Source organism: Phycodurus eques, chromosome 5 (assembly GCF_024500275.1).
Source record: "Phycodurus eques isolate BA_2022a chromosome 5, UOR_Pequ_1.1, whole genome shotgun sequence".
NCBI lineage: Eukaryota > Metazoa > Chordata > Actinopteri > Syngnathiformes > Syngnathidae > Phycodurus > Phycodurus eques.
This window is the reverse complement of record NC_084529.1, coordinates 6,508,583-6,530,983: the sequence shown is the minus strand read 5'-3', so window position 1 is coordinate 6,530,983 and position 22,401 is coordinate 6,508,583. Positions and strand designations below refer to the sequence as shown.

Sequence of the window (22,401 nt, the reverse complement as noted above, 5' to 3'; positions counted from 1 at the left end):
CCTGGACTCGTTGGCCGCCAATCGCAGGGCACATACAGCGGCTGAAGTATTTAACGCGTCACAATGTTTCTCACTAAATGTACTTCCAAAGGTGCTATTGACCTGAAAATTTCACCAGATGTTGGGAACAACCCAAGTAATCCATACATACAAAGAAAGTCAAACAAATAAACTCAGAAATTAAGTTGTGTGTAAATATGTGAAATGACACAGGGGAAAAGTATTGCACACATGAAGAAAGGGAGGTGCAAAAAGGCATGGAAAACCAAGACAACACCTAAAATCTATCAATAATCAAACAGCAATCCAGCCCATTGTCAGTGCAAATTAATATCAGCTGGTTCAGTTCCTAATTGATGCCCTACAAAAAAGTCTCATTGCCAAGATGTGAGGAAAGACACATCTCATGACGAATGCTGAAAAAATTTGGAATTTTGAGCTTTTATTTTGAAAATTTGTGAAATTTGGGGAATGGGAGTGGTTCACAGGATGGCTAGAATGTGCTCAATGTCGAAGTGGAAACGGTGCGAATCGGGTGAGAAATAAGGAAACTCACAAAATTTGTAAAAATTTAGAATTTCGGGCTTTTATTTTGAAAATGTGTGAAATTTGGGGAATGGGAGTGGTTCACAGGATGGGTTGAATAAGCTGACCATGTGGAAGTTGAAACAGTGGAAATTAGTTGTGAAATAAGGAAACAGTAGCTAAATTTGTAAATTTTTTTAATTTTGAGCAATTTTTTTTTTTTGAATTTTTTTTTACATTTCGGGAATGGGAGTGGTTCACCGGTTGGCTTGAATGAGTTCAACCCAACGACGTTGACACGGTTTGAATTGGTTGAGAAATGTTCAAGGAGGAGGGAATAATGTAGAAGAGATCACAATTTGGGAAAATGTGCGTCTTTACACATGGAAAAGTGCGAAATCTGGGTGATAATAGTCGAATTTTGGTAATGTGAGAATGTGGGGATGTTGAAAATTATGTTGTGGTTGGAATGGTTTGAATCAGTTAAGAAATAATAATTATTATAATCAAGAATTTTAGTGCAGAATGTATGAATGCTGAAAGCATTCACACAATTAATGATGAAATGTTTGAACCAAGTGCCGAAACACTGGCCCTCTACGGAAAGTCCAGTCTCCTTAAATCTTGCTTACCTGAGGATGTCCTCTGTCCAGATGAACTTGCAGCAACGGGTGCTCTCATGAATGTGAACCGCTGGCCTGTGACGTTTGCAGGCAAAGTGTCCTCATCCTCGCCATGCACTCCTAATGACTCCTTGAGAACATACCAGATTCCCCTGGGAACAGGGCTACGTTTGTGTCATTTGTTCAGTCCAGACTTTGGTTTGAGAACTGTCAAATGAAACTTTGTTGCAACTACCTAACATGAAGCCTTGAATTTCTTTATGCAAAATAAAATACATAAACATGTCAACTAATTTCAAAACATAGTTCTAGATTCTAGTGGCTCATCTAAGTAGATTTAATTTGCCAAATTAGCTGGCTAACGCCTTTGCTTCACCTAATCTACGGTTGTCACATATTGATTTATTTCTGTACCTGGAATATGCGGCTAAACTGTCCACAGACACGTCTGTCTCCTGTAGAGACACACGTTTGTCCTTTCTGAAGACAATATCATGTTCCATCTCAGGCTAGGTTAGGGGTTACAGTTAGGGTTAAGGTTCAAGCTTACCCTAACCCAGGCTATTAATTGCACCCTCTCGTTCTTCCTCTGTGTTTCCCAGCGGTTGGTATGTGTAGGCACCTGACTGTTGCCCTCTACTGGCCAGCATGCGTACTGTTCTTGTCGGTGACAACTTCCGCCAATGCAAAACAAACGTATGGGCCATTTTTCTATTGGAGACTCTTGCTAAATTTTATTTTTGTTTTAGAAATGAAAATTGATGATTAAACCGTTATTCAACTTTTCCTTACTCGTTCCAGACAACAAAAAAGAAAATCAAGCTGTATTTGAATTTAGTTTTTTTTCTTTTTTCAAAGAAAAATCAAATAACCAGTCATTGTTCTATTTTTAATATCTAAGGACAAAAGTTCTGTTTTTGTTTTAATTCCTGATTTAAAAAAAGACTTCAAGCAAGTTTTTTTCTTATGTTTTTGAGATTGCAGGGTGAAAGCTGCGGCTGGCTACTAGTGTGTATTGAATGGGTGGGCAATAATGAGGAAATGAAATGCCAGTATTTTGAGAGTAACAGCCTGTCAGCAACATATTGAAAAAAAAAAAACACCAGCTATGAACTAGTTCATTTTTGGGACAGTGAACTTAGTTCAAAATTCAGAATTATGAACTGTCAACTAAACTTTGAACTAGTTCATGGAGAAAATGAAATTTCCTAACATTGGGAAGAGACAAGTCTCCAAAAGACTGTAAATGATTTGACACAGGTGGCCGAATACATGTGCACCACATTTTTCAGATTTGTATTTGCCTACATTTTTGGAATCTGCATAATTTCAGTTCCACTTCGCAATTATTGGCAGATCACATAAAATCATAATAAAAAAAAATATGTTTGTAGTTGTGAGGTGGAAAAACGTGAAAACGTTTAAGGGGTAAGAATACTTTTTCAAGGCCCTGTATCTCGAGAATAAATTACCCAAAATTCCCAGCTAATTTTCTCTAATTCGTTTAGAAAAAGTCACATTCGGTATTTCAAAAATTATTAATCTCAATTTCTGGAATATTAGGTACAATATATTTACTGCAAGTTTTCCATCCCATTAACCCCCGCTTAATTGCCCTCAATATAAAGTATAAATGGCAGAAACACCAAATATAGCTGATACTCATGACTTTATTCTTGATGATACATGTTAAAAAGTGTCCAAACAACTGAAATGTTAGTTTTTATTGATGCAACTTAAATTAATAGTAATGTTCACAACCATTTGCCTAATAGGGCCCTACGGGGACAATTAATGATCACACTTCACTGATATTCTCAGAGCATACATAGTCCATCACTTACAGCTTGTTAGGGATATCCAAATTCGTGTTACCATGAGGGCTCAATCTTCAGTCAATTTATGATAGCTAACAAAGGGATACATAAAGTTGAAATAGTTAAAAAATAGTCCAGCGCTTATGTGATTCTAAGCCTTCCCCAAGAGAGGAGGGACTTGGGCATCCACCATGACTCATCAACTAAATAACTATTCTGCAGTAATAATTGAGTGAGCTTAAATACTGTTATGCTGTAGGAAGTGTATGCATCCAAATCATCAGCAGGAACTGCTACAAATACTGTATGTGCTTGCGCCATCTCCTTTGACATAAACGTCAGTGCTAAATCATCAACAAATGGACATTGTCTGTTGACCATGAGAAGAAGAAGTATAATTTACATCCTTTTAGCAAAGCTGATTGAATAGCATATGACATGAAATGTGCAATGTAATGTTTTTGAATGCAGCTTTTACACGTGGGCAAAATTGTTGGTACCCCTCTGTTAATGAAAGAAAAACCCACAGTGGTCACAGAAATAACTTGAACCTGATATTTAATGAAAACAAACCAATGAAAAACAAATTCCTTTTGAATTGTGGTTCAACAGAATTATTTTTAAAAACGAAAAAACGGTCCTTGGTGATCTGACCCCCGGCTACAGAAGCTGGCTCTAGGGACGTGGAACGTCAGGGAAGGAGCCTGAGCTGGTGTGTGAGGTCGAAAAGTTCCAACTAGACATAGGAGGGTTCACCTCCACACACAGCTTGGACTCTGGTACCAGTCCTCTTGAGATGGGTTGGACTCTTCCACTCTGGAGTTGCCCATGGTGCAGAGCAGGAGTGGGTATACTTATTGCCCCCCCGGTTTTTCGCCTGTACATTGGGGTTCACCCTGGTGGACGAGAGGGTAGCCTCCCTTTGCCTTCGGGTGGAAGGACGCGCCCGGACTGTTGCTTGTGCCTGTACACCAAACACCAGTTCAGAGTATCCACCCTTTTTAGCGTCCTTGGAGGGGGTCCATCATTTTACTGGGGGACTTTAATGCTCACGTGGGCAATAACAGTGAGACCTGGAAGGGTGTGATTCAGAACCCGAGCGGTGTTCTGCTATTGTACTTCTGTGCTCATCACAGATTATCCATAACGAACACCACATTCAAGCATAAGGGTGTCCATATGTGCCCTTGGCACCAGGACACGGGGATGGGACTTGGGTCTTTATGAGTCAGTGGGGAGAATACTTCGAAGCCCTCCTCAATTCTACTGACATCCCTTCCCATGAGGAAGCAGAGTCTGGGATCTCTGAGGCGGGCTTTCCTATCTCCGGGGTTGAGGTCACTGAGGTGGTAAAAAAGCTTCCTAAAGGCTCTGGATGTTGTCGGGCCTTGTTGACAAGCCTCTGCAACATCGCATGGACATCGGTGACAGTGCCTATGGATTAGCAGACTGGGGTGGTGGTCCCCCTATGTGTGTTCCAACTACAGTGGGATCACACTCCTCAGCCTCCCTGGTAAGGTCTAATCAGGGGTGCTGGAGAGGAGGGTCCATTGGGAAGTTGAATGTCAGATTCAGGAGGAATGTGGTTTTCGTCCTGGCCGTGGAACAGTGGACCAGCTCTACTGCCCTTGGCAGGGTCCTCAAGGGTACATGGGAGTTCGCCCAACCAGTCTACGTGTTTTGTGGACTTGGTGAAGGCATTCGACCATGTCCCTCGGGGAGTCCTGTCAGGGGTACTTCGGGATTATGGGGTACAGAACCCCCTGATACGGGCTGTTGGGCCCCTATACGACCAGTGTCAGAGTTTGGTCCGCATTACCGGCAGTAGGTCGGATTCGTTTCCGGTGAGGGTTGAGCTCCACCAAGGCTGCCCTTTGTCACCGATTCTGATCATAACATTTATGGACAGAATTTCTAGGTGCAGCCGAGGTGTAGGGTCCGGTTTGGTGACCACAGGCATTGCATCGCTGCTTTCTGTGATTCTGTTGGCTTCATCAAGCCTGGATCTCCTACTCTCACTGGAGTGGTTCGTAGGAGAGTGTGAAGCAGTTGGGATGATAAGAGACCGTAGTCCTCAGTCGGAAAAGGTCGGGAATGAGATCGTGCCTCAAGTGGAGTTCAAGTATCTTGGAGTCTTATTCACGAGTTAGGGAAGAATGGAACGGGAGATCGACAGATGGATTGGTGCAGCGTCTGCAGTGATGCAGACTTTGTATCGGTCTGTTGTGGTGGAGAAGGAGCTAAGCCGAAAGGCAAAGCTCTCAATTTACTGGTCGATCTAAATTCCTACCCTCACCTATGGTCACGAGTTGTGGGTCATGACGAAAAGAACAAGGTCCCGGATACAAGCAGCCGAAATGAGTTTCCAGCTCTCCTATCTCGGTCATCTGGGAGAGGCTCAGAATCGAGCCGCTGCTCCTTTGCATTGAGAGGAGCCATGAGGTGGCTCTGGCATGTGATTAGGATGCCTCCTGGACGCCTCCTTGGTGAGGTGTTCTGGGCATGTCCCACCGGGAGGAGACGACACAGGACATGCTGGACAGACTATGTTTTCCAGCTGGCCTGGGAACACCTCGGGGTCCCCCCGGAAAAGCTGGACTAAGTAGTTGGGGAGAGGGAAGTCTGGGCTTCCCTGCTAAAGCTACTGCCCCCGCAACCCGACCTCAGAAAAGCGGAAGAAAACGGATGTTTCACTTTTTTTTTTTTAGTATTTCTGTTGAACCACAATTCAAAAAGTGGCTTCTGATTTGCATTGGTTAATTTTCATAACATTTTATTTATGACCTTTGTCATATTCAATTTCTGTGACCACTGTGGGTTTTTCTTTCATTAACAGAGGGGTTCCAACAATTTTTGTCCACTTGTGTACATTTTATCATCAGAGGCAGACTTTGCTGCATAGGCTTTTTAGTATCAATTAGTATTTAATGTACCAACCAGTAACAGTAAAACACCTGATGCACATAGAGACAGTAGAGGCAAGCGTTGATATATGTCACGCTTCATCAAATAACTAAAAAATAACATGACATGTACACTAAGACAGACATTAAATAAAACACGTTTTGAATCTTTGTCATTCTCCTTCAATGCAAAGTGAACCAAAATAGCAACAAAATGTACAATTCTTCTGTTAGATACCTCGTCACCTCACAGTGCGTTGTTAGCAGCGGCAGCTTTTTAAATGCCGCATCATTTAAAATAGGGCATCCCACCAAGTTTTCTGTTGCAGCATTTGGTCAGTACTCTCAAAGGATTAAAAACACTGGGGGGAGGGGGAAGGGGAGGGGGGGGGGGGGGGTCTTTCACTCAGCCCTCCATCCCGAAGTCCTCTGTGAACTTCTGGACCTTGAGCAGATCTTCACTGTTGACTGTTGGACGAGTGGTGGAGAGGGACCGCAGCATGTCTGACTGCAAGTGGAAAGAAAAGAAAAACATCACATGTTCTTCCTATTCACAAAATGATCATAAACCAGTGTGATGTGTGGCAGTTCTACACCAGTGCAAACTATAAAAATGTAGTGTTAGTCATTGACAACCGCAATGTATCCCATTTGGAAACCCATGAAAAGGTTAAGCAATCCTTTTCCCCTTTAACCTACAAATAAATAAATAAAAATTGAGGAGATACAATTATTTTTGGTATTTACAGTGCAAGTCAAAAAATGTTTGACTCTTGGTTTACATAAGAGGTAGCAAAAGTACTCACAGTCTGTACTTCAGGAGACGGAGAGATACTTGGGGGGGGGGGGGGAATATATATATATATATATATATATATATATATATATATATATATATATACACAATTCCAATGAAGTTGAGATGTGTTAAACATAAATAAAAACAGAATTCAATGATTTGCAAATAATGTTCAACCTATATTTAATTGAATACACTACAAAGACAAGATATTTAATGTTCAAACTGATAAACGTTATTGTTTTTAGCAAATAATCATTAACTTGGAATTTTATGGCTGCAACACGTTCCAAAAAAGCCGGGACAGGGTCATGTTTACCACTGTTACATCACCTTTTCTTTTAACAACATTCAATAAAGGTTTGGGAACTGAAGACACTAATTGTTGAAGCTTTGTAGGTGGAATTCTTGCTTGATGTACAGCTTCAACTGTTCAACAGTCTGGCGTCTCCATTGTCGTATTTTACGCTTCATAATGCGCCACACATTTTCAATGTGAGACAGGTCTGGACTGCAGGCAGGCCAGTCTAGTACCCGCCCTCTTTTACTACGAAGCCACGCTGTTGTAACACGTGCAGAATGTAGTTTGGCATTGTCTTGCTGAAATAAGTAGGGGCGTCCATGAAAAAGACATTGCTTCGTCCCAACTTCATTGGAATTGGAACACGTACACCCCCCCCCCCCCCCGCCCACACACACCATAATTTCGTATATAATGTGCAGTATTTCCCCCCAAAGATATCTTCAAAAGTGCGTATAATACGTATAGTAAAGGTTAGCAATTATTTCACCATGAAATAAGGTATAAAACCATATATATATATGATGGAAAATACAGTTTTAATATGTGACTATAATTTTGAATTTAATTATTTAGATTAAACAATGAAAAGTGCTAAATAATATTTATAGTTTAATATTCTGGCTGGCGGCACGGTGGCCGACTGGTTAGAGCGTCAGCCTCACAGTTCTGAGGAGCGGGGTTTAATCCCCGGCCCCGCCTGTGTGGAGTTTGCATGTTGTCCTGGTGCCTGCGTGGGTTTTCTTCGGGCACTCCGGTTTCCTCCCACATCCCCAAAACATGCATTAATTGGGGACTCTAAATTGCCCGTAGGTGTGACTGTGAGTGTGAATGTTGTTTGTTTCTATGTGCCCTGCGATTGGCTGGCAACCAGTTCAGGGTGTACCCCGCCTCCTGCCCGATGATAGCTGGGATAGGCTCCAGCACGCCCGCGACCCTAGTGAGGAGAAGCGGCTCAGAAAATGGATGGGTGGATATTTTGGCTGTGATGCACCCTAGAGTTTTAAGAGTTACTCTCCACCTCCCACATGCACATTGACACATAAGCCGAAAAAAAAAAAAAAGCCAAGACACAACGACAAGTCACAGGGGGGATAAACCTACATAAGGTTCAACATTCTCATAATTACAACTATTTAGCAGATTAAGGGACTGACGAACATAAAACAGCATTTTAAAAGTCGGTCGAACTGCTCTAAGTGCTAGAGGACTCTGCATCTTTTTGCACAATTGTTTTTTGTCAATGTCTTTATGTCCCCAAAGTGTTCTGTAAATTGACTGTTTGTTGTACTAGAGCGGCTCCAACTACCGGAGACAAATTCCTTGTGTGTTTTGGACATACTTGGCAAATAAAGATGATTCTGATTCTGATTCTGAAAAACTATTTCCAACGACGATATGCATGCTGTCATCCTCTGACAGCAAGCTGCCATATTTTGACGGTGATGTCATCGTTAAAACATGGCGGTTTGCTAACAGAGGATTTTCCAGCATGCCTCGCGCCATTGTATAGTTTTAAAAATGCTCTTATGACACACACATACGCTGTATGTATGTACAGTGCCACCAGAAATTATTCACACCCCTTCACCTTTTCCACATTTTGCTGTTTGACATTCTAAAGCTGATTTGAGCATCATTTTGTTCAAAAAAAAAAAAAATCTATATAAAATATCCCATAATGACAAAGTAAAAACATATTTTCAGACAGTTGTACAACTGTATTGACAACATTTAAACATAGTACATAAGTATTCACACCCTTGGCTTAACATTTTGTTGAAGCACCTTTGGCAGCAATCACAGCCTGAAATCTTTTTGGGTATGTCTCTACGAGCTTGGCACAACTGTTTTGGGGCATTTTCTCCCATTCTTCTCTGCAGATCCTCTCAAGGTCAGTCAGGTTGGATGGGCAGCGTCGGTGGACAGACATTTTTAGGTCTTCCAGAGATGTTCGATTGGATTCAAGTCCGGGCTCTGGCTGAGCCACTCAAGGACATTCACAGGCTGCTCCTGAAGCCACTCCTTTGTTATCTTGGCTGTGTGCTTCGTGTCACTGTCGTGTTGGAAGGTGAATCAACACCCTAGTCTGAGTTCCAGAGCACTCTGGAGCAAGTTCTCTTGTAGGATTTCGCTATATTTAGCAGCTGGCATCTTACCCTCTATGCGGATTAGTCGCCCTGCTCCTGCAGCAGAAAAACAGCCCACAGAATGATGCTGCTACCACCATGCGTCAAACTAGGGATGCTGTTAGCCAGGTGATTAGCAGTTCCTCCTCTTCTCCAGATATAACGCTTGCAATTCAGGCCAAAAAGTTACATTTTGGTTTCTTCAGACCAGAGAATTTTCTTTCAGCAGGTATGAGAATCCTTAAGGTGCCTTTTGGAAAACTCCAAGAGGGCTGCCATGTGCTTTTTAGTGAGAAGTGGCTTCCGTCTGGTCACTCTACCGTAATCGTAACTATCAGACAACTATAATCTAATTGAACTTAAAATGCTGTTTTTAAACGGTGATTTCATTTGTTCAGGAAAAAAAACAAAACTATTTGTTACCTGGCCCTGTGTGAAAAAGTAATTACACCCCTTGTTAAATCATGAATTCATTGTGGTTAATCACTAATTTTGATTAATTTTCACTGACCACACCAAAGCCTGATTACCTCCAGACCTGTTCTATCAAGAAATCACTTAAACAGAATCTGTCCCAACAAAATCAAGTCGGACAAAAGATCTAAAAAAAGATGCAAGAAAATGACCTGAGCCAAAGAAATTCCAGAACAGCCGAGAAATAAATTTATTGGCATCTATTAGTCTGGAAAGGGTGAAAAAAGCCATTTTGAAAGCTTTATGGTTCCAGCGAACCATAGGGAAAGCCATTATCCTCACATGGAGAAAACATGGAACAGTGGTGATGAACCTTCCCAGGACTGGCCGGCCTACAAAGATTACCCCAAAAGAACAGCAATGACTCATCCAAGAGGCCACAAAGGAACTTAGGACAACTTCTAAAGAACTGCAGTCCTCCCTTACCTCAGTTTACGTCAGTGTTCATGACACAACAAAATGGAAGAGACTGGGCAAAAATGGCATCCATGGCAGCGTTCCAAGGCAAGAACCACTGCTGACCAAAAAGAAAATAAAGGCTCATCTTACTTTTTTTTGGGTTGGGGATTGTTTTTAAAGATTCCTAAGACTTTTGAGAGAATATTATATTGACTGACGAGATGAAAGTTTAGCTTTTTGGAAAGTGTGTGTCTCGTTTCAGGCGTAAATGTAGTACAGCTTTTCAGAAAAAGAACATCATACCAACAGTTAAACATGGTGGTGGTAGGGTGATGGTCTTGGGGTGCCTAGCTCCTTCAGAACCTGAACAACTTGCTGTGACTGATGCACACATGAATTCTGCTCTTTAAGAGAAAATCCTGAAGGAGAATGTTCAGCCATCAGTTTGTCACCTAAAGCAAACTTGGGTTCTGCAGCAGGATGACGATCCAAAACACACACTTACTTCTCTCATCCTGTTTATAATTAGTGCTTTGTCTTTTGTCTTTGTTTCTCTCTCCCCTCTAGAAACTTTGTTGTGAATGTGTGTGCTTATTTCAGCAAGACAATGCCAAGCCACATTCTGCACGTGTTACAACAATGTGACTTCGTAGTAAACGAGAGTATTAGTGCAGCAGTCCAGACCTGTCTCCCATTGAAAATGTATGGCACATTTATGAAGTGAAAAATACGACAATGGAGACCCTGGACTGTTGAGCTACTGCAGTTTTTACATCAAGGAAGAATGGGAACGAATTCCACGAACAAAACTTCAACATTTAGTGCCCTCAGTTCCCAAACGCTTATGAATATTGTTAAAAGGAAAGGTGATGGAACACAGTGGTAAACATGCCCCGTGATAATGTACATTGCAATTTCATTGGTCTGATGTGATAAGGCTAAATTTATTGGCGGCAAAAAGTTTGTGAACCCAAGAAAAAAAAAAATCCATAAATAAGTTGCATGTCTATATTAGACACAGGGGTCAAAACGTGTGAAAAAAGTTGCCGCCTGTAGCCCGGAAATTATGGTATATTCTGACTGTGGATGACTTGAAAATTACGCAGAATGTCGTTTGTATCAACTATTTAGGAAAATCTGAAAAATATATCATTTGCACGATAAGTGGAATGCAGTGTAAATTCAAGCCAATAAGGTGACTCCTGTACTGATTCCTGAAATGTGTGCAAAGCTCACCATGCAGACTATTGGCTCTAGTAGCTTATCACTTGGCACATCCATCCAGGTCATCTCTAGGGCAGCAGGGTCACCAGGGGAACAAGGCGTCAATAGGTCGTCCACCATGACCTGGTTGTTGCTGCGGGACGGGCCGCGAATCTGCAAGATTGGGAACAGGATGAGTGGATGTAGTTATGATACATAAATACAGATGTATAAGTGTTTGGTATATGTATAATATTTAAAGAAATAAGCCCCCTGTGAGTCAGCAGCCTGTTATAAGAGCTCCTCTCACTTTATCCTGTATTCGTACTTTTCCACCCATTTTTTTTTATCCGTTATTGTTCGTTTTGCATCGTGCTAACCCATTTGGAACTGCAGTGGAAACTCGGTTTAACGGTCCACTGTTGCAACAGATTGTCCGTTATATTGAAGCACTTTTTAATTTTTTTCTTTGCAGGCATATGTCTAGTACAAAATTATTTTGTACTAGGCATATGTCTAGTACAAAATTATTTTGTACTTTTTTTTCATGGCCTAAAATGCCCAGTACAGTACAAAGTTATTGTAAATAAATCTATAAAAAAAAAAGCTTGAAAATGTTTGAAAAGTTTTAAATTCCATGCAAAATTACCATGCTGGTGTGGTTGGTCATGGTGACAATAAGTTGTCGTTGTAGCGTGTTGCTTTCATGAGCCACGTACTGTACTCTTCAAAATTTGTCATTGTGCCGCCGCTGCGCTCTCTCTCTCCGCATACTCTGACTTGACGTAAATGCTATCTATGCTGTATCCAATAGATAAACTCCTGCCATCATGGCCGCCACTTTCAAGGCATTGTCTGGAAATGTCGCCACACTCAACATGGCTGTCGCGTGTCAATCCATGCCATTAATGGCATTTTTATAGCCATTGGCTATAAAAAATCCATGTGTCCCAGTCTCTGCCTATATTGCACCACGGCGACAGTAAACAACAGGCAAACTCTGGAACTAACAGACTTTGTCAACGGCGGTTTAAGTAACAACTGGAAAATATTTTTGGACAATTGTACTGTCTAGACCATGAGTGTCAAACTAAAAATGCAGCCGGCCACATCATTTTCTGTGGCCCGCGAAAGCAAATCATGCACGTCAACTTCCGTGATCTTTGCTAAAATCTGTACCCAAATTCCAAATTGTCATAATAATAAACAATGTTGAGATAATGCATTTTTCTGTTACCAAACCCTTCTTCTACAGTAACTTAAACAATAGTTGAACAAACTATTATCCTTGTCTCCTGATTTCAAAACTACCTATCCCTCAATTTGTTGTGTAATGGTAATATGATTTGGTGATTAAACATTTCAACGGCCAATTCAATTTCTAACGGCCCTCTGACGGAAATCATAACTACAATGCGGCCCAAGAGAAAAATGAGTTTGACCCCCCTGGTATAGACATTGCGTTACTTCTGATAAATTGGGGCCCTTTAAATTGAGGTTCAAACGCCGGCTCTCCCTCATCTACATATATCCTCCATGCTCCACGTTTGATGACGCTCCTTGCTCAGCTCCCCCAGCCATCCATCCAGTCGAAGGCCACCATTGCAGGCAGTCCAACAGTGTTGACATTTCCACTGAACAAAACAGGGCTGTTGCAAAAATGCTGCCCATCAAGGTGCAAAAACAACAAGCACCTGTCAAGTGCCGACAGTCAAACAGCGCCGACATTCCCTTCATCAGAAAGGGTGCTGCTGCAATCATGCTGCGAATGGGCGCAACCATCAAGCACAGGCATTCTTCAATAAGTGTCACAGCCAAACCGCTGTAAACAGTCCACAATGGCACCACGAGGGACAAACAAAAAAATTCTGAATTGATGTGTAGTTTGAACATAGTCAAATTCAAGTTGAAAGTCTGCAGTTAAAGCACAACTTGTTCCATTTTAAATTCATTGTGGTGGTGATTAGAGCCAAAAAGAAGAGATCTGTCAATAGAGATCTGTGAATGTCCTAATATTTATGGCCCTGACTGTATTACACCTTTTTAATGACTTTGTGTTTGCATTTTAACGTTTAGTTTTGTAATCACTCTGAGTATGTGAATTAATGAAGCAATCCATCAATCCATCCATCAAATTTCTTCCGCTTATACCGGGTCGGGTCCCGGCATCCAGCAGCTTAATGAAAGGAAGTCCAGATTTCCCTATCCGGAGCCACTTCATCCAGCTCTTCCGGGGGGATCCAGAGGTGTTCCCAGGTCAGCCAAGAGATGTAGTCTTACCACCATGTCCTGTGTCGTCCCAGGACCTCGGTGGGATGTGCCCGTAACACCTCACCAGGGAGACAACTATTTACAACGACGCTCGGCACGGTGCATCGTGTGTGCACTTAAAAATATGGCGGCTTGCTATAAGAGCTGGATTGCGGTGATGTTTTTAAGTACTTAATGGTAACTTGTTTTTATCGATGTAAACATGTAATTTACAAAGATGGAGTTCAGTCCTTTATTGTTCTCTGCTTGGGGGGATGATCACTTGGAGTATTGAGCACAGAAGTTATTTTTAAACATTTATTAAAGCAACAACTTGATAAAAGCAAGTTACAAATAGTTAAAAACATCGCCGACGCAAACCTGCTCAGATAGCAAGCTGCCATGTTTTCAAGTGCGTAAAAAATGAAGTCACCGCGCAATGTCGGAGGTATTCCCAGCATGCCGAGCTTTACGGTAAATAGTTGTTAATGCGTTATGGTAAATAGTTAAGAATGCTGTTATGTCAGGGCTCTACAGTAACCTTTTAAATTGTAGCAATGGTGTGACCAACGCAGATGATTTGGTCACACCGTTTTGTGAGGTGGTACAGCAAGACCATGGCATACAATAGTTCATATGAGGTTAACTTGGACAGTGATCAGAATCAGCTTTATTTGCCAAGTATGTTACAAGACATGCAAGGAATTTGTCTCGGGTAGTTGGAAACACTCTCGTATGACAAGAGCCACTATGAGAAAACATATATTTAGTAGGCTTTACACGATCAGGATTTTTAGGGCCGATCACCGATCAAGTTTAAAAAAACGATAAGATGGAGCAATGGCTCCATTTCAGAATCAGAATAATCTTTATTTGCCAAGTATGTCCAAAAAACACACAAGGAATTTGTCTCCAGTAGTTGGAGCCGCTCTAGTACGACAACAGACAGTCAATTGACAGAGAACACTTTGAGACAGAAAGACATTGAGAAAAAAAACAGTCACTGAGCAATAAAGGGTTGCTAGTTATCTGGTAATGCCGGTACATTTACTTTATTTTTTTGACAATTGTGCAAAAAGGTACAAAGTCCTCTAGCACTTAGAGCAGTTCGAAAGACTAATATTGCAATAGTCCGGTGCAATGACCATTGTGGAAAGGGCGCCGAGACTTCAAGCGAGTAGTGCGATAATCTGGGACAATGTTGATTGTGCAAATGTTGCAGATACTCCTCAATCTGTGTGAAACTGGAGCAGATGCTACTCTGGCATGAGTGGCCAGTATTGGTCAACCACAGATACGCAAATAGTGCAGCAGGCGAGACTACTACAGTGAGGGCACAAGTAATGAATAATTTACATGACTTGTTCATTTATTGTATATACTTGTGTACTTTATGACTTGTTCATTTATTGTATATACTTGTGTACTTTATGACTTGTTCATTTATTGTATATACTTGTGTACTGTATACTGAGTGCTGTATCCATCCATCCATTTTCTGTACCGCTTATCCTCACCAGGGTCTAGGGCGTACTTGAGCCCAGCCCAGCTCAAAATTATTCTCTAGTATTTTAGACAAAAGTTAAAACATCAATGACCTCTTGGGGGCATGCGAGGATTGGCCACTGACAGATTGGCCACTGACAGATCAACATTACAACATGACAGAAATAATGGGTGAAAACTAACTTTCATTAAATAACTTTGTTGCAATTAAATTACTTAAATAAAATAAATAAATACTGTTTATGACATGCTTACTCTAACGTTCTCACTGTCCCGGCTATATGGACGGGTGTTGTCCAGAGTTTGCGCATGTTTGGCTTTTCCTCTTTTTTTGTTTGTTTTTGTTTTCACGCTGCGTTGCTTGAACGCGGCATGCTCCTCCTCGTGTACATTCTTCAGGTGCCTGATCAAATTTGTGTTGAAGCATTTAGATGACGTTCCCCACAACGTACCTCAGTTGTGCACAGACTGCAAATAACTTACGTGTTGTTTGTCTGAGACACCGCAAAATAGTCCCACACCAATGACGTGTTTTTTCACCGACAAGATTGAAAAAAAAAAAAAAAAAAACGCCACAAGACACGTGACAAGACTAAAAATAAACTAGCTTTTGGATTCATACGCGACGGTGATGCGGAGTTAAATGTCTTTTGCGGAGCCGATCGATGACGTCATTGATCGGATCGGCGAATTATGATATGAAAGCCGATCAGCATAAAATGCTAATTATCGGCCGATACCGATAACACAGATCAGATCGGTGGAAAGTGTAATATTTAGGACATAAAAACATGAGTATAGAGAGTCATTGAGCAATGATATAATGGCAATTGTGCAAATGATGCTATCCTCAAGCAATTTAGAGAAATTTAAAGTGACTAATAGTGAAATGATCTGTTAGAGTGACGATTGTACAAATGGTGTAGGGTTCTCAATCACATAAATGGGCAGTAGTAATCAACAACAATATGCAAATAGTGCAGCATGATAAAAAAGTGAGTGGACAAATAACGTACAAGTGTCCTGATAGCGATGTGCAAAATATGCAGCATATTACAATTAAATTGTAAGTCAACTGTTTAAGAAGTTAATGGCAAGCGCGAAGAAGCTGTTGTTCGATAGCGCCTTCTTGAGGGAAAGAACTGTAATAGGTGGTGACCACGATGTGGAGAGTCCAAGAGGATTTTGCATGCCCTTATCTTAGTCATAGCAGAGTGCAAGTCATCAAGAGTGGGTAAGTGGGCACTAAAAACGTTTTCGGCAGCCTTGACTGTCCGTTGCAGTATGATTATGTCCTTTGTGGAACCACCAAACCAGACTGAAGGATGAACACAGAATCGATTTAGAGACTGCTGTGCAGAACTGACTCAACAGCTCCTGTTGCAGGCCGTGGTTCGCCAGAATCTTCTGCTGGGCCTTTTCGAGGATGGAGTTGATGTTGGTCTCCCACTTCAGGTCCTGAGAGACTGTTAATTCCCAGGAACTTGAAGGTCTCGACGATTGACACACGGGACTTGGACTGCGAGAGTGGCAGCTGTGGCGAGGGATGTTTCCTTAAGTCCACGATTATCTTGAGTGTGTTCAGCTCCAGGTTGTGTTGGCCCTACCAAAACTGTTGGCCCTACCAAAACTAACTAGTCCCTATACTTCCTGTCGATGCGTGTGGATGAGGTGGTGTCCCCCAGCCTCACCTGCTGTGTCCTACCAATCAGGAAGCTGCAGAGCTACTGGCAGATGGCAGGCGAGACTTTGAGTTGGAGAAGCTTTGAGGAGAGGAGTTAGGGGATGATGGTGTTGAACGGTTCCATGAACAGAATCCTTGCGTAGGTCCCTGCACATTCAAGGTGTTCCAACATGAAGTGCAGTCCCATGTTGTCTGCATCATCCCCAGACTTGTTTGCTTGATACAAACAGCAGGGGGTCCAGCAGGGGAGCTATGACGCTCTTGAGGTGGTCCAGCATGAGGCATGCACAGGACTTCATTACCACAAATGTCAGGGCGACAGCTCTGTACTCATCCAGTCCTGAAATTGCAGGTTTCTTCTTGGGGACTGGGATGATGGTGGAGCGTTTGAAGCAGGATGGGACACACTGTCCGGGCCTGCCGTGTTGTTGATGTTTTGTTGTTATAAGACATGGTTCACGTTCTGTTCGTAATTGCTAAACGCAGAAGAGGGATTCAGAGGGGTGACAGTGGTCGTCAGTGGTGCGGCTGCGTGTGTGGGGTGTGAAAGTGTGCTTTTCAAATATGCAATAGAAGGTATTCAAGTTGTCAGCCAGTCCTTTATTGTTCTCTGCTTGGGGGGATGATCACTTGGAGTTGGTCAGTGATTGTAATCCTCGCCAAACTGACGCAGAGTGATGAGCAGGAAACAGGTTTTCCATCTTTTCTGCGATGATTTATTTTAGTCAGCTGGTTTCTGGCCTGATTGTACAGGGCTTTGTCCCCACTCCGATAGTTGCCCTCTTTAGCCTGACGAAGTTAGTTAGTTTGGCAATGAACCACAGCTTGTTGTTATTGAACATGCTAAATGTCTTTCTTGGTACACGCACGTCTTCACAGGAGCTGATGCAATAGTGTCTGTATATTCACCCAAACTGGCACATGAAGTTTCAAAGACACTCCAATCTGTAGAGTCTAAATCGTCTTGAAGTTCCATCTTAGCTCTATGATTCGAGGTGTTATTAGCCAACTATTTTACTGTGAACAAGAAAATCGTCTGAAACTAGCAGTGGGTGACAAAATAAAAAGGCTTTACTTTTATTTGAAAATGTGTTTGATTCAAAGGGGCCAGATCTTAGGGAAGCCTCCTAACACAATTAATTGAAAAATTATTGCATAAGTGTATCACCACCAACTTTTTTTTTATTTTGCAAAATCACAATTACTGTTTGTTTTACTTTTTTATTTTATTATTATTATTATTTTTTAACTTCCAGCCCGGAGCTCTGACTTCCAGCATGGAACTCTGACACCCAGCTCAGGATTGAGAAGGTTACTTTAAAAACTGCGGACAGACAGATAGATGACTCTGTCTTATAACGAGTGAAACAGAAAAGAGACAAATTAAGCAGGCAATCAGGGATGGGGGTGTCCTATACTGTATACGACACACTCATACACGAAATCACACACCCTGTTAATTTTGAGATGACGATGATACATGGTTATTGACTTTTAAAAAAAATTATTATTCCTGTGACAAATAGCTGCTGATATTGATAATATAGTGTGTAAAAAGAAAAGCTGTGCGTGACTTCCGGCGATAGGAGAAAAGCTTACCGGTACTTTACAAGGCTTGTGCGGGCTCGCTAGCTTGCTCACCAGCAGTCCAAAGCAGATGACAGCTTTAAATGTTATTTAAAATGAACAATGAACAATTAGTCGAGTGAACACGGTCCAAATAGTCACACTTATTCCATTCCCTCTGTCGCTTTTAAACTGGCCGCTTTTGGCAGTCAAGCGTGAGCCTGTCCCGGTTTTTCCTTCTGTCAGTCAACACAACATCCTGTCTAATGGATGTTTCAGTGATAAAAATATTTCAGTCTGAAACAAAAAAAACACACTTTTTGACCCAAATTTTTGGGTTGCTTGTTAATTTGTACTGTACTGGTCCGAGCGGGCTAGGGTCAATAGAGGTACGTGGTGGGCAGACACACGGTGTACTAGCCTATATGCGACAGCGCTACATGTAGATAATAGTGAATATATCGGAAAAAAGCAGGCAATTATGTTGCAGAAGGCAGCCAATCATATTGCAGCGGGTCGCTTTTAACTCAAATGGGATTCATAACAACAATCGAGACGACGCTCTCTTCTTCACAACCGGATAGCATGCAGAAGGAGATTGGAGTGAAAAAAAGGTGACTTCATGCACGCAGGCAAGTGCGACGAGATGCAATTTAGCAATCGTGCAAACTGAAAAAAGGTCGCCAATGTGCAATTTGGCCAAGTTAACTGGTGGGATCTTCTGAAAGTTTTTCTGCCCAAACCCCAATCGTTGACAGGGGGGTGGAGGCGGCGGGGGGTTGACTTGCCCTCTATGTGATATTACCCATATATTAGCCCATTTTCATGTCACAGTTATTACTTCTGTTAGTCAAAGGTAGTAAATAACTCCTAAATGGAAGAACTCCGTGTGTTCTGTCTGGAAGAAATAAATTACTTCGTGTTAGCTGCTACTTGAAGCATTTTTACCGTCTTTATTAGAAAGTTATACGTACGCACGTGAGACCGGTAGTAGGATGCAAGAATTTTACTCGAGCTTTTTAATCAAAATCATTACACATTATTTTAGGACAAATATATGTGAGTGTTTGTTAAGACTCGCTTCTTCTGGTCTCACCTTCTTAAAGTGTGTTGCAGACTGGACCTTCCTGACAGGCTGCATTAGTGCATCTCGTACGATGATGCTGATGTCAGCACCAGAATAGCCGTTTGTTTTGTGAGCAAGCTGCCGCAAGTCAGCTTCGCTCAGGCTGTGAGGCGTGTTGCCCAGATGTAGGCGAAACATCTGAGCCCGGGCTGGCTCCTCCGGCAGAGGGATGTAGATACGCTTTTCAAATCTGAACAGCAACAGACAAGTTCCACTCAATCATTGCTGTTAACCGGAGAGTGCTATAATCAGTTTTTTCATCCTTGTCTAGTAGAAAAGCTCAAGATGGCAAAAATGACAGTAAAAAACAAAAAGGGAACAGAATATCAACAAGTAATAGCGATAAAGCCTTTCAAAATGCAAGTAACTATATATGACAATTGAAAAGAGACGCATTGTTAGCTTAATAGCATAATTGCCCAAGTCATTTTTTAACGTTTTTGGAAAACAAGACAAGAAAACACTACAAATTGAACAAACAAGAGCCCAGTTGCCTCAATTCAACCTGTGCAGATTACCATGACCTGGATGAATGACAAGCTACAAAGAAAAAAAGAAAATTGTAGCAAGCACATTGGTGTTTTGATTGATACTATGACAGTAAGTTAAAAATTACTTCAAAATGATGATTATGCTATTATCCAAATGATATGCAAGTGAGCCCCACATACAGCTGGCCAAATGGCAAGCGTAGCTTTGTTTAGAATGACAAGTGGCTGGATCTTGGGCTCTTCTTCCACCTTGCTCCGCGGTGACTGCTTCCTTCTACTAGTAGAAACAGAGCCCAAGTGTGGAAAACAAATGAGTACCCTAAGCTTAAAGACAATGAAAACGTTTTAATCAGCGGCTCTTTTAATTTTGGAACACTTAGCCTGCCTGATCATGTCAGCTGTCAGAAACTCATTATGGGGGTGGTTATTATGTCAATTAGCCCCGCTGTTTCATAAGTGTGGGTCAGAATTGCAAAAAGGCTTGCTCACAAAAATATTTTCAGAAATAGCCAGATAACTACAGTTAAATACTACAAATTTAAATGGTTGTTAAATTTCCCACTTAATGGGTAGGCAAGCACTCCCGAGACCTATTTCTAAAGACAATACTCTGTTTCCTTTATGTCAAAAAACGTTACCACACACCTCACTCACTTTAAGTCCATAGAACAATGTGCTCAATTACAGAAAAAGAAAGCACTTTTGTTTAGAAAGGTATTGCAGTGGGCTCTGACCTTCGGCGGATGGCAGCATCAAGCACCCAGGGAATGTTGGTGGCTCCCAACACCAAAATGCCATCGTTGTTGTTTCCCACACCTATAAGATCACATACATTAAAACAATCAGCACTTCAAGCTTTTATATTATATTCAGTTGCAAGAAAAAATATGGCATTGGTTCACAAAATGTGATCTGATCGTCTTTAACATGAGCTTAAACCTGGGATGCCAAACTCATTTTAGTTCATTTTAGTACTATATTATATTCATATACTATATTCATGGCCTAAAAAATATAAATAACTATTTCAAAATGCTCTATTTTTGGTGCAAATAATTACAAATACACTCAGAAATATTCACATTGGTAGACCATGTTGCAAATCATATGAAAAATCTGAAATTTCTTAAAAATGAGTGCAATTTCAACATTATAAACAGTTTCTCATTTACACAAGACTGGCTCTATTCATATTGTATACGCCACATGGACAAAATCGTTGGTACGCCTCTGTTAATGAAAGAAAAACTCACAGTGGTCACAGAAATAACTTGAATCTGACAAAACTAAAATAAAAATGTAATAAAATTAACCAAATCAGACTTTGAATTGTGGTGCATCAGAATAATTAAAAACAAACTCATGAAACAGGCCTGGACAAAAATGATGTCACCCTTCATATTTTGCTTCACAACCTTTTGATCACTGCAATCAAACAATTTTTGTAACTTTCAATGAGACTTCTGCACATGTCAGCAGGTATTTTGGCCCACTCTTCATGAGCAAACTGCACCAGTTGTCTCAGGTTTGAAGGGTGCTTTCTCCAGACAGGAAGTTACAGCTCCTTCCACAGATGCTCAATAGGATTTAGATCAGGGCTAGGAGAGTGCCACTTCAGAATAGTCTGTCTTTCTCTTAGCCCTTCTTGAGTGTTTTTAGCTGTGTGTTTTGGGTCATTGTCCTGTTGCAAGACGGCTGATCTGCAACTAAGATCAAGCGTTCTGTCACTGGGCAGCACATTTCTATCTAGAATACCTTGATAGTCTTAAGAGATTTTATTGTACCCTGCACAGATTCAAGACAACTTATATCAAATGTAGCAAAGTAACCCAACATACCAGAGCCTCCTCCATGTTTCACAGTAGGGGCAGTGTTCTTTCCTTGGTGTGCTTCATTTTGGTGTCTGTGAAGTTATAGCTGATATGCCTTGCCAAAAAGTTCTAGTTTTGGCTCATCTGTCCATAGGACAATCTCCCAAAAGCTTTGCGGTTTGTCAACATGCAGTCTGGCAAATTCCAGTCTCGCTTTTTTATGATTTATTTTCAGCAGTGGTGTTCTCCTTGGTCGTCTCCATTGAAGTTCACTTTGGCTCAAACGACGACAGATGGTGCCATCTGACACTGATGTACCTTGACCATGGTGCTCACCTTTAATTTCTTTGGAGGTTGTTCTGGGCTCTTTTGTTACCATTAGTATAATCCGTCTCTTCAATTTGTCATAAATGTTCCCCCTGCGGCCACATCCAGAGAGGGTGGCTACAGTCCCGTGGATCTTAAATTTCTGAATAATACGTACAACTGCAGGCACAGGAACATCAAGCTGCTTGAAGATGGTCTATAGCCATGATCTTTAAAGTGCTTGTCTATATATTCTTTTTTTCCATCTCCTGATACAAATCTCTCCTTTGCTTCCTCTGGTTCATGTATAGTGTGGTACACACCATGTCACCAAACAGCACAGTGATTACTTGTCACCCTTTGAATAGGACGACAGACTGATTACAAGTTTGAAGACACCTGTGATGCTAATTAGACACACCTTGGTTGAACATGTCCCTACGGTCAAATTATTGTTAATATTTTCTAGTGGTACCATCATTTTTGTC

The 22,401-nt window shown here is 41.4% G+C and overlaps 1 protein-coding gene across 3 annotated transcripts in view; it reads right to left on the bottom strand.

Moving 5' to 3' along the window:
* Window positions 1–2,808: 2,808 nt before the first annotated feature.
* vps4a (vacuolar protein sorting 4 homolog A) overlaps window positions 2,809–22,401 on the bottom strand; it is a 49,451-nt gene continuing 29,858 nt past the window's right edge. For 2 of the 3 annotated variants that reach the window (XM_061677236.1, XM_061677237.1), the window contains 4 exons: window positions 20,531–20,612; window positions 19,276–19,495; window positions 11,207–11,347; window positions 2,809–6,376 (listed from right to left, as the gene is read on the bottom strand). In XM_061677236.1, coding sequence (XP_061533220.1) covers window positions 6,275–6,376; window positions 11,207–11,347; window positions 19,276–19,495; window positions 20,531–20,612 — 545 coding nt within the window. In that variant the 3' untranslated portion in view covers window positions 2,809–6,274. Of the gene's footprint in view, window positions 6,377–11,206; window positions 11,348–16,512; window positions 18,278–19,275; window positions 19,496–20,530; window positions 20,613–22,401 lie in introns of those variants that run through there. The other variant, XM_061677238.1, reaches the window with a different exon arrangement.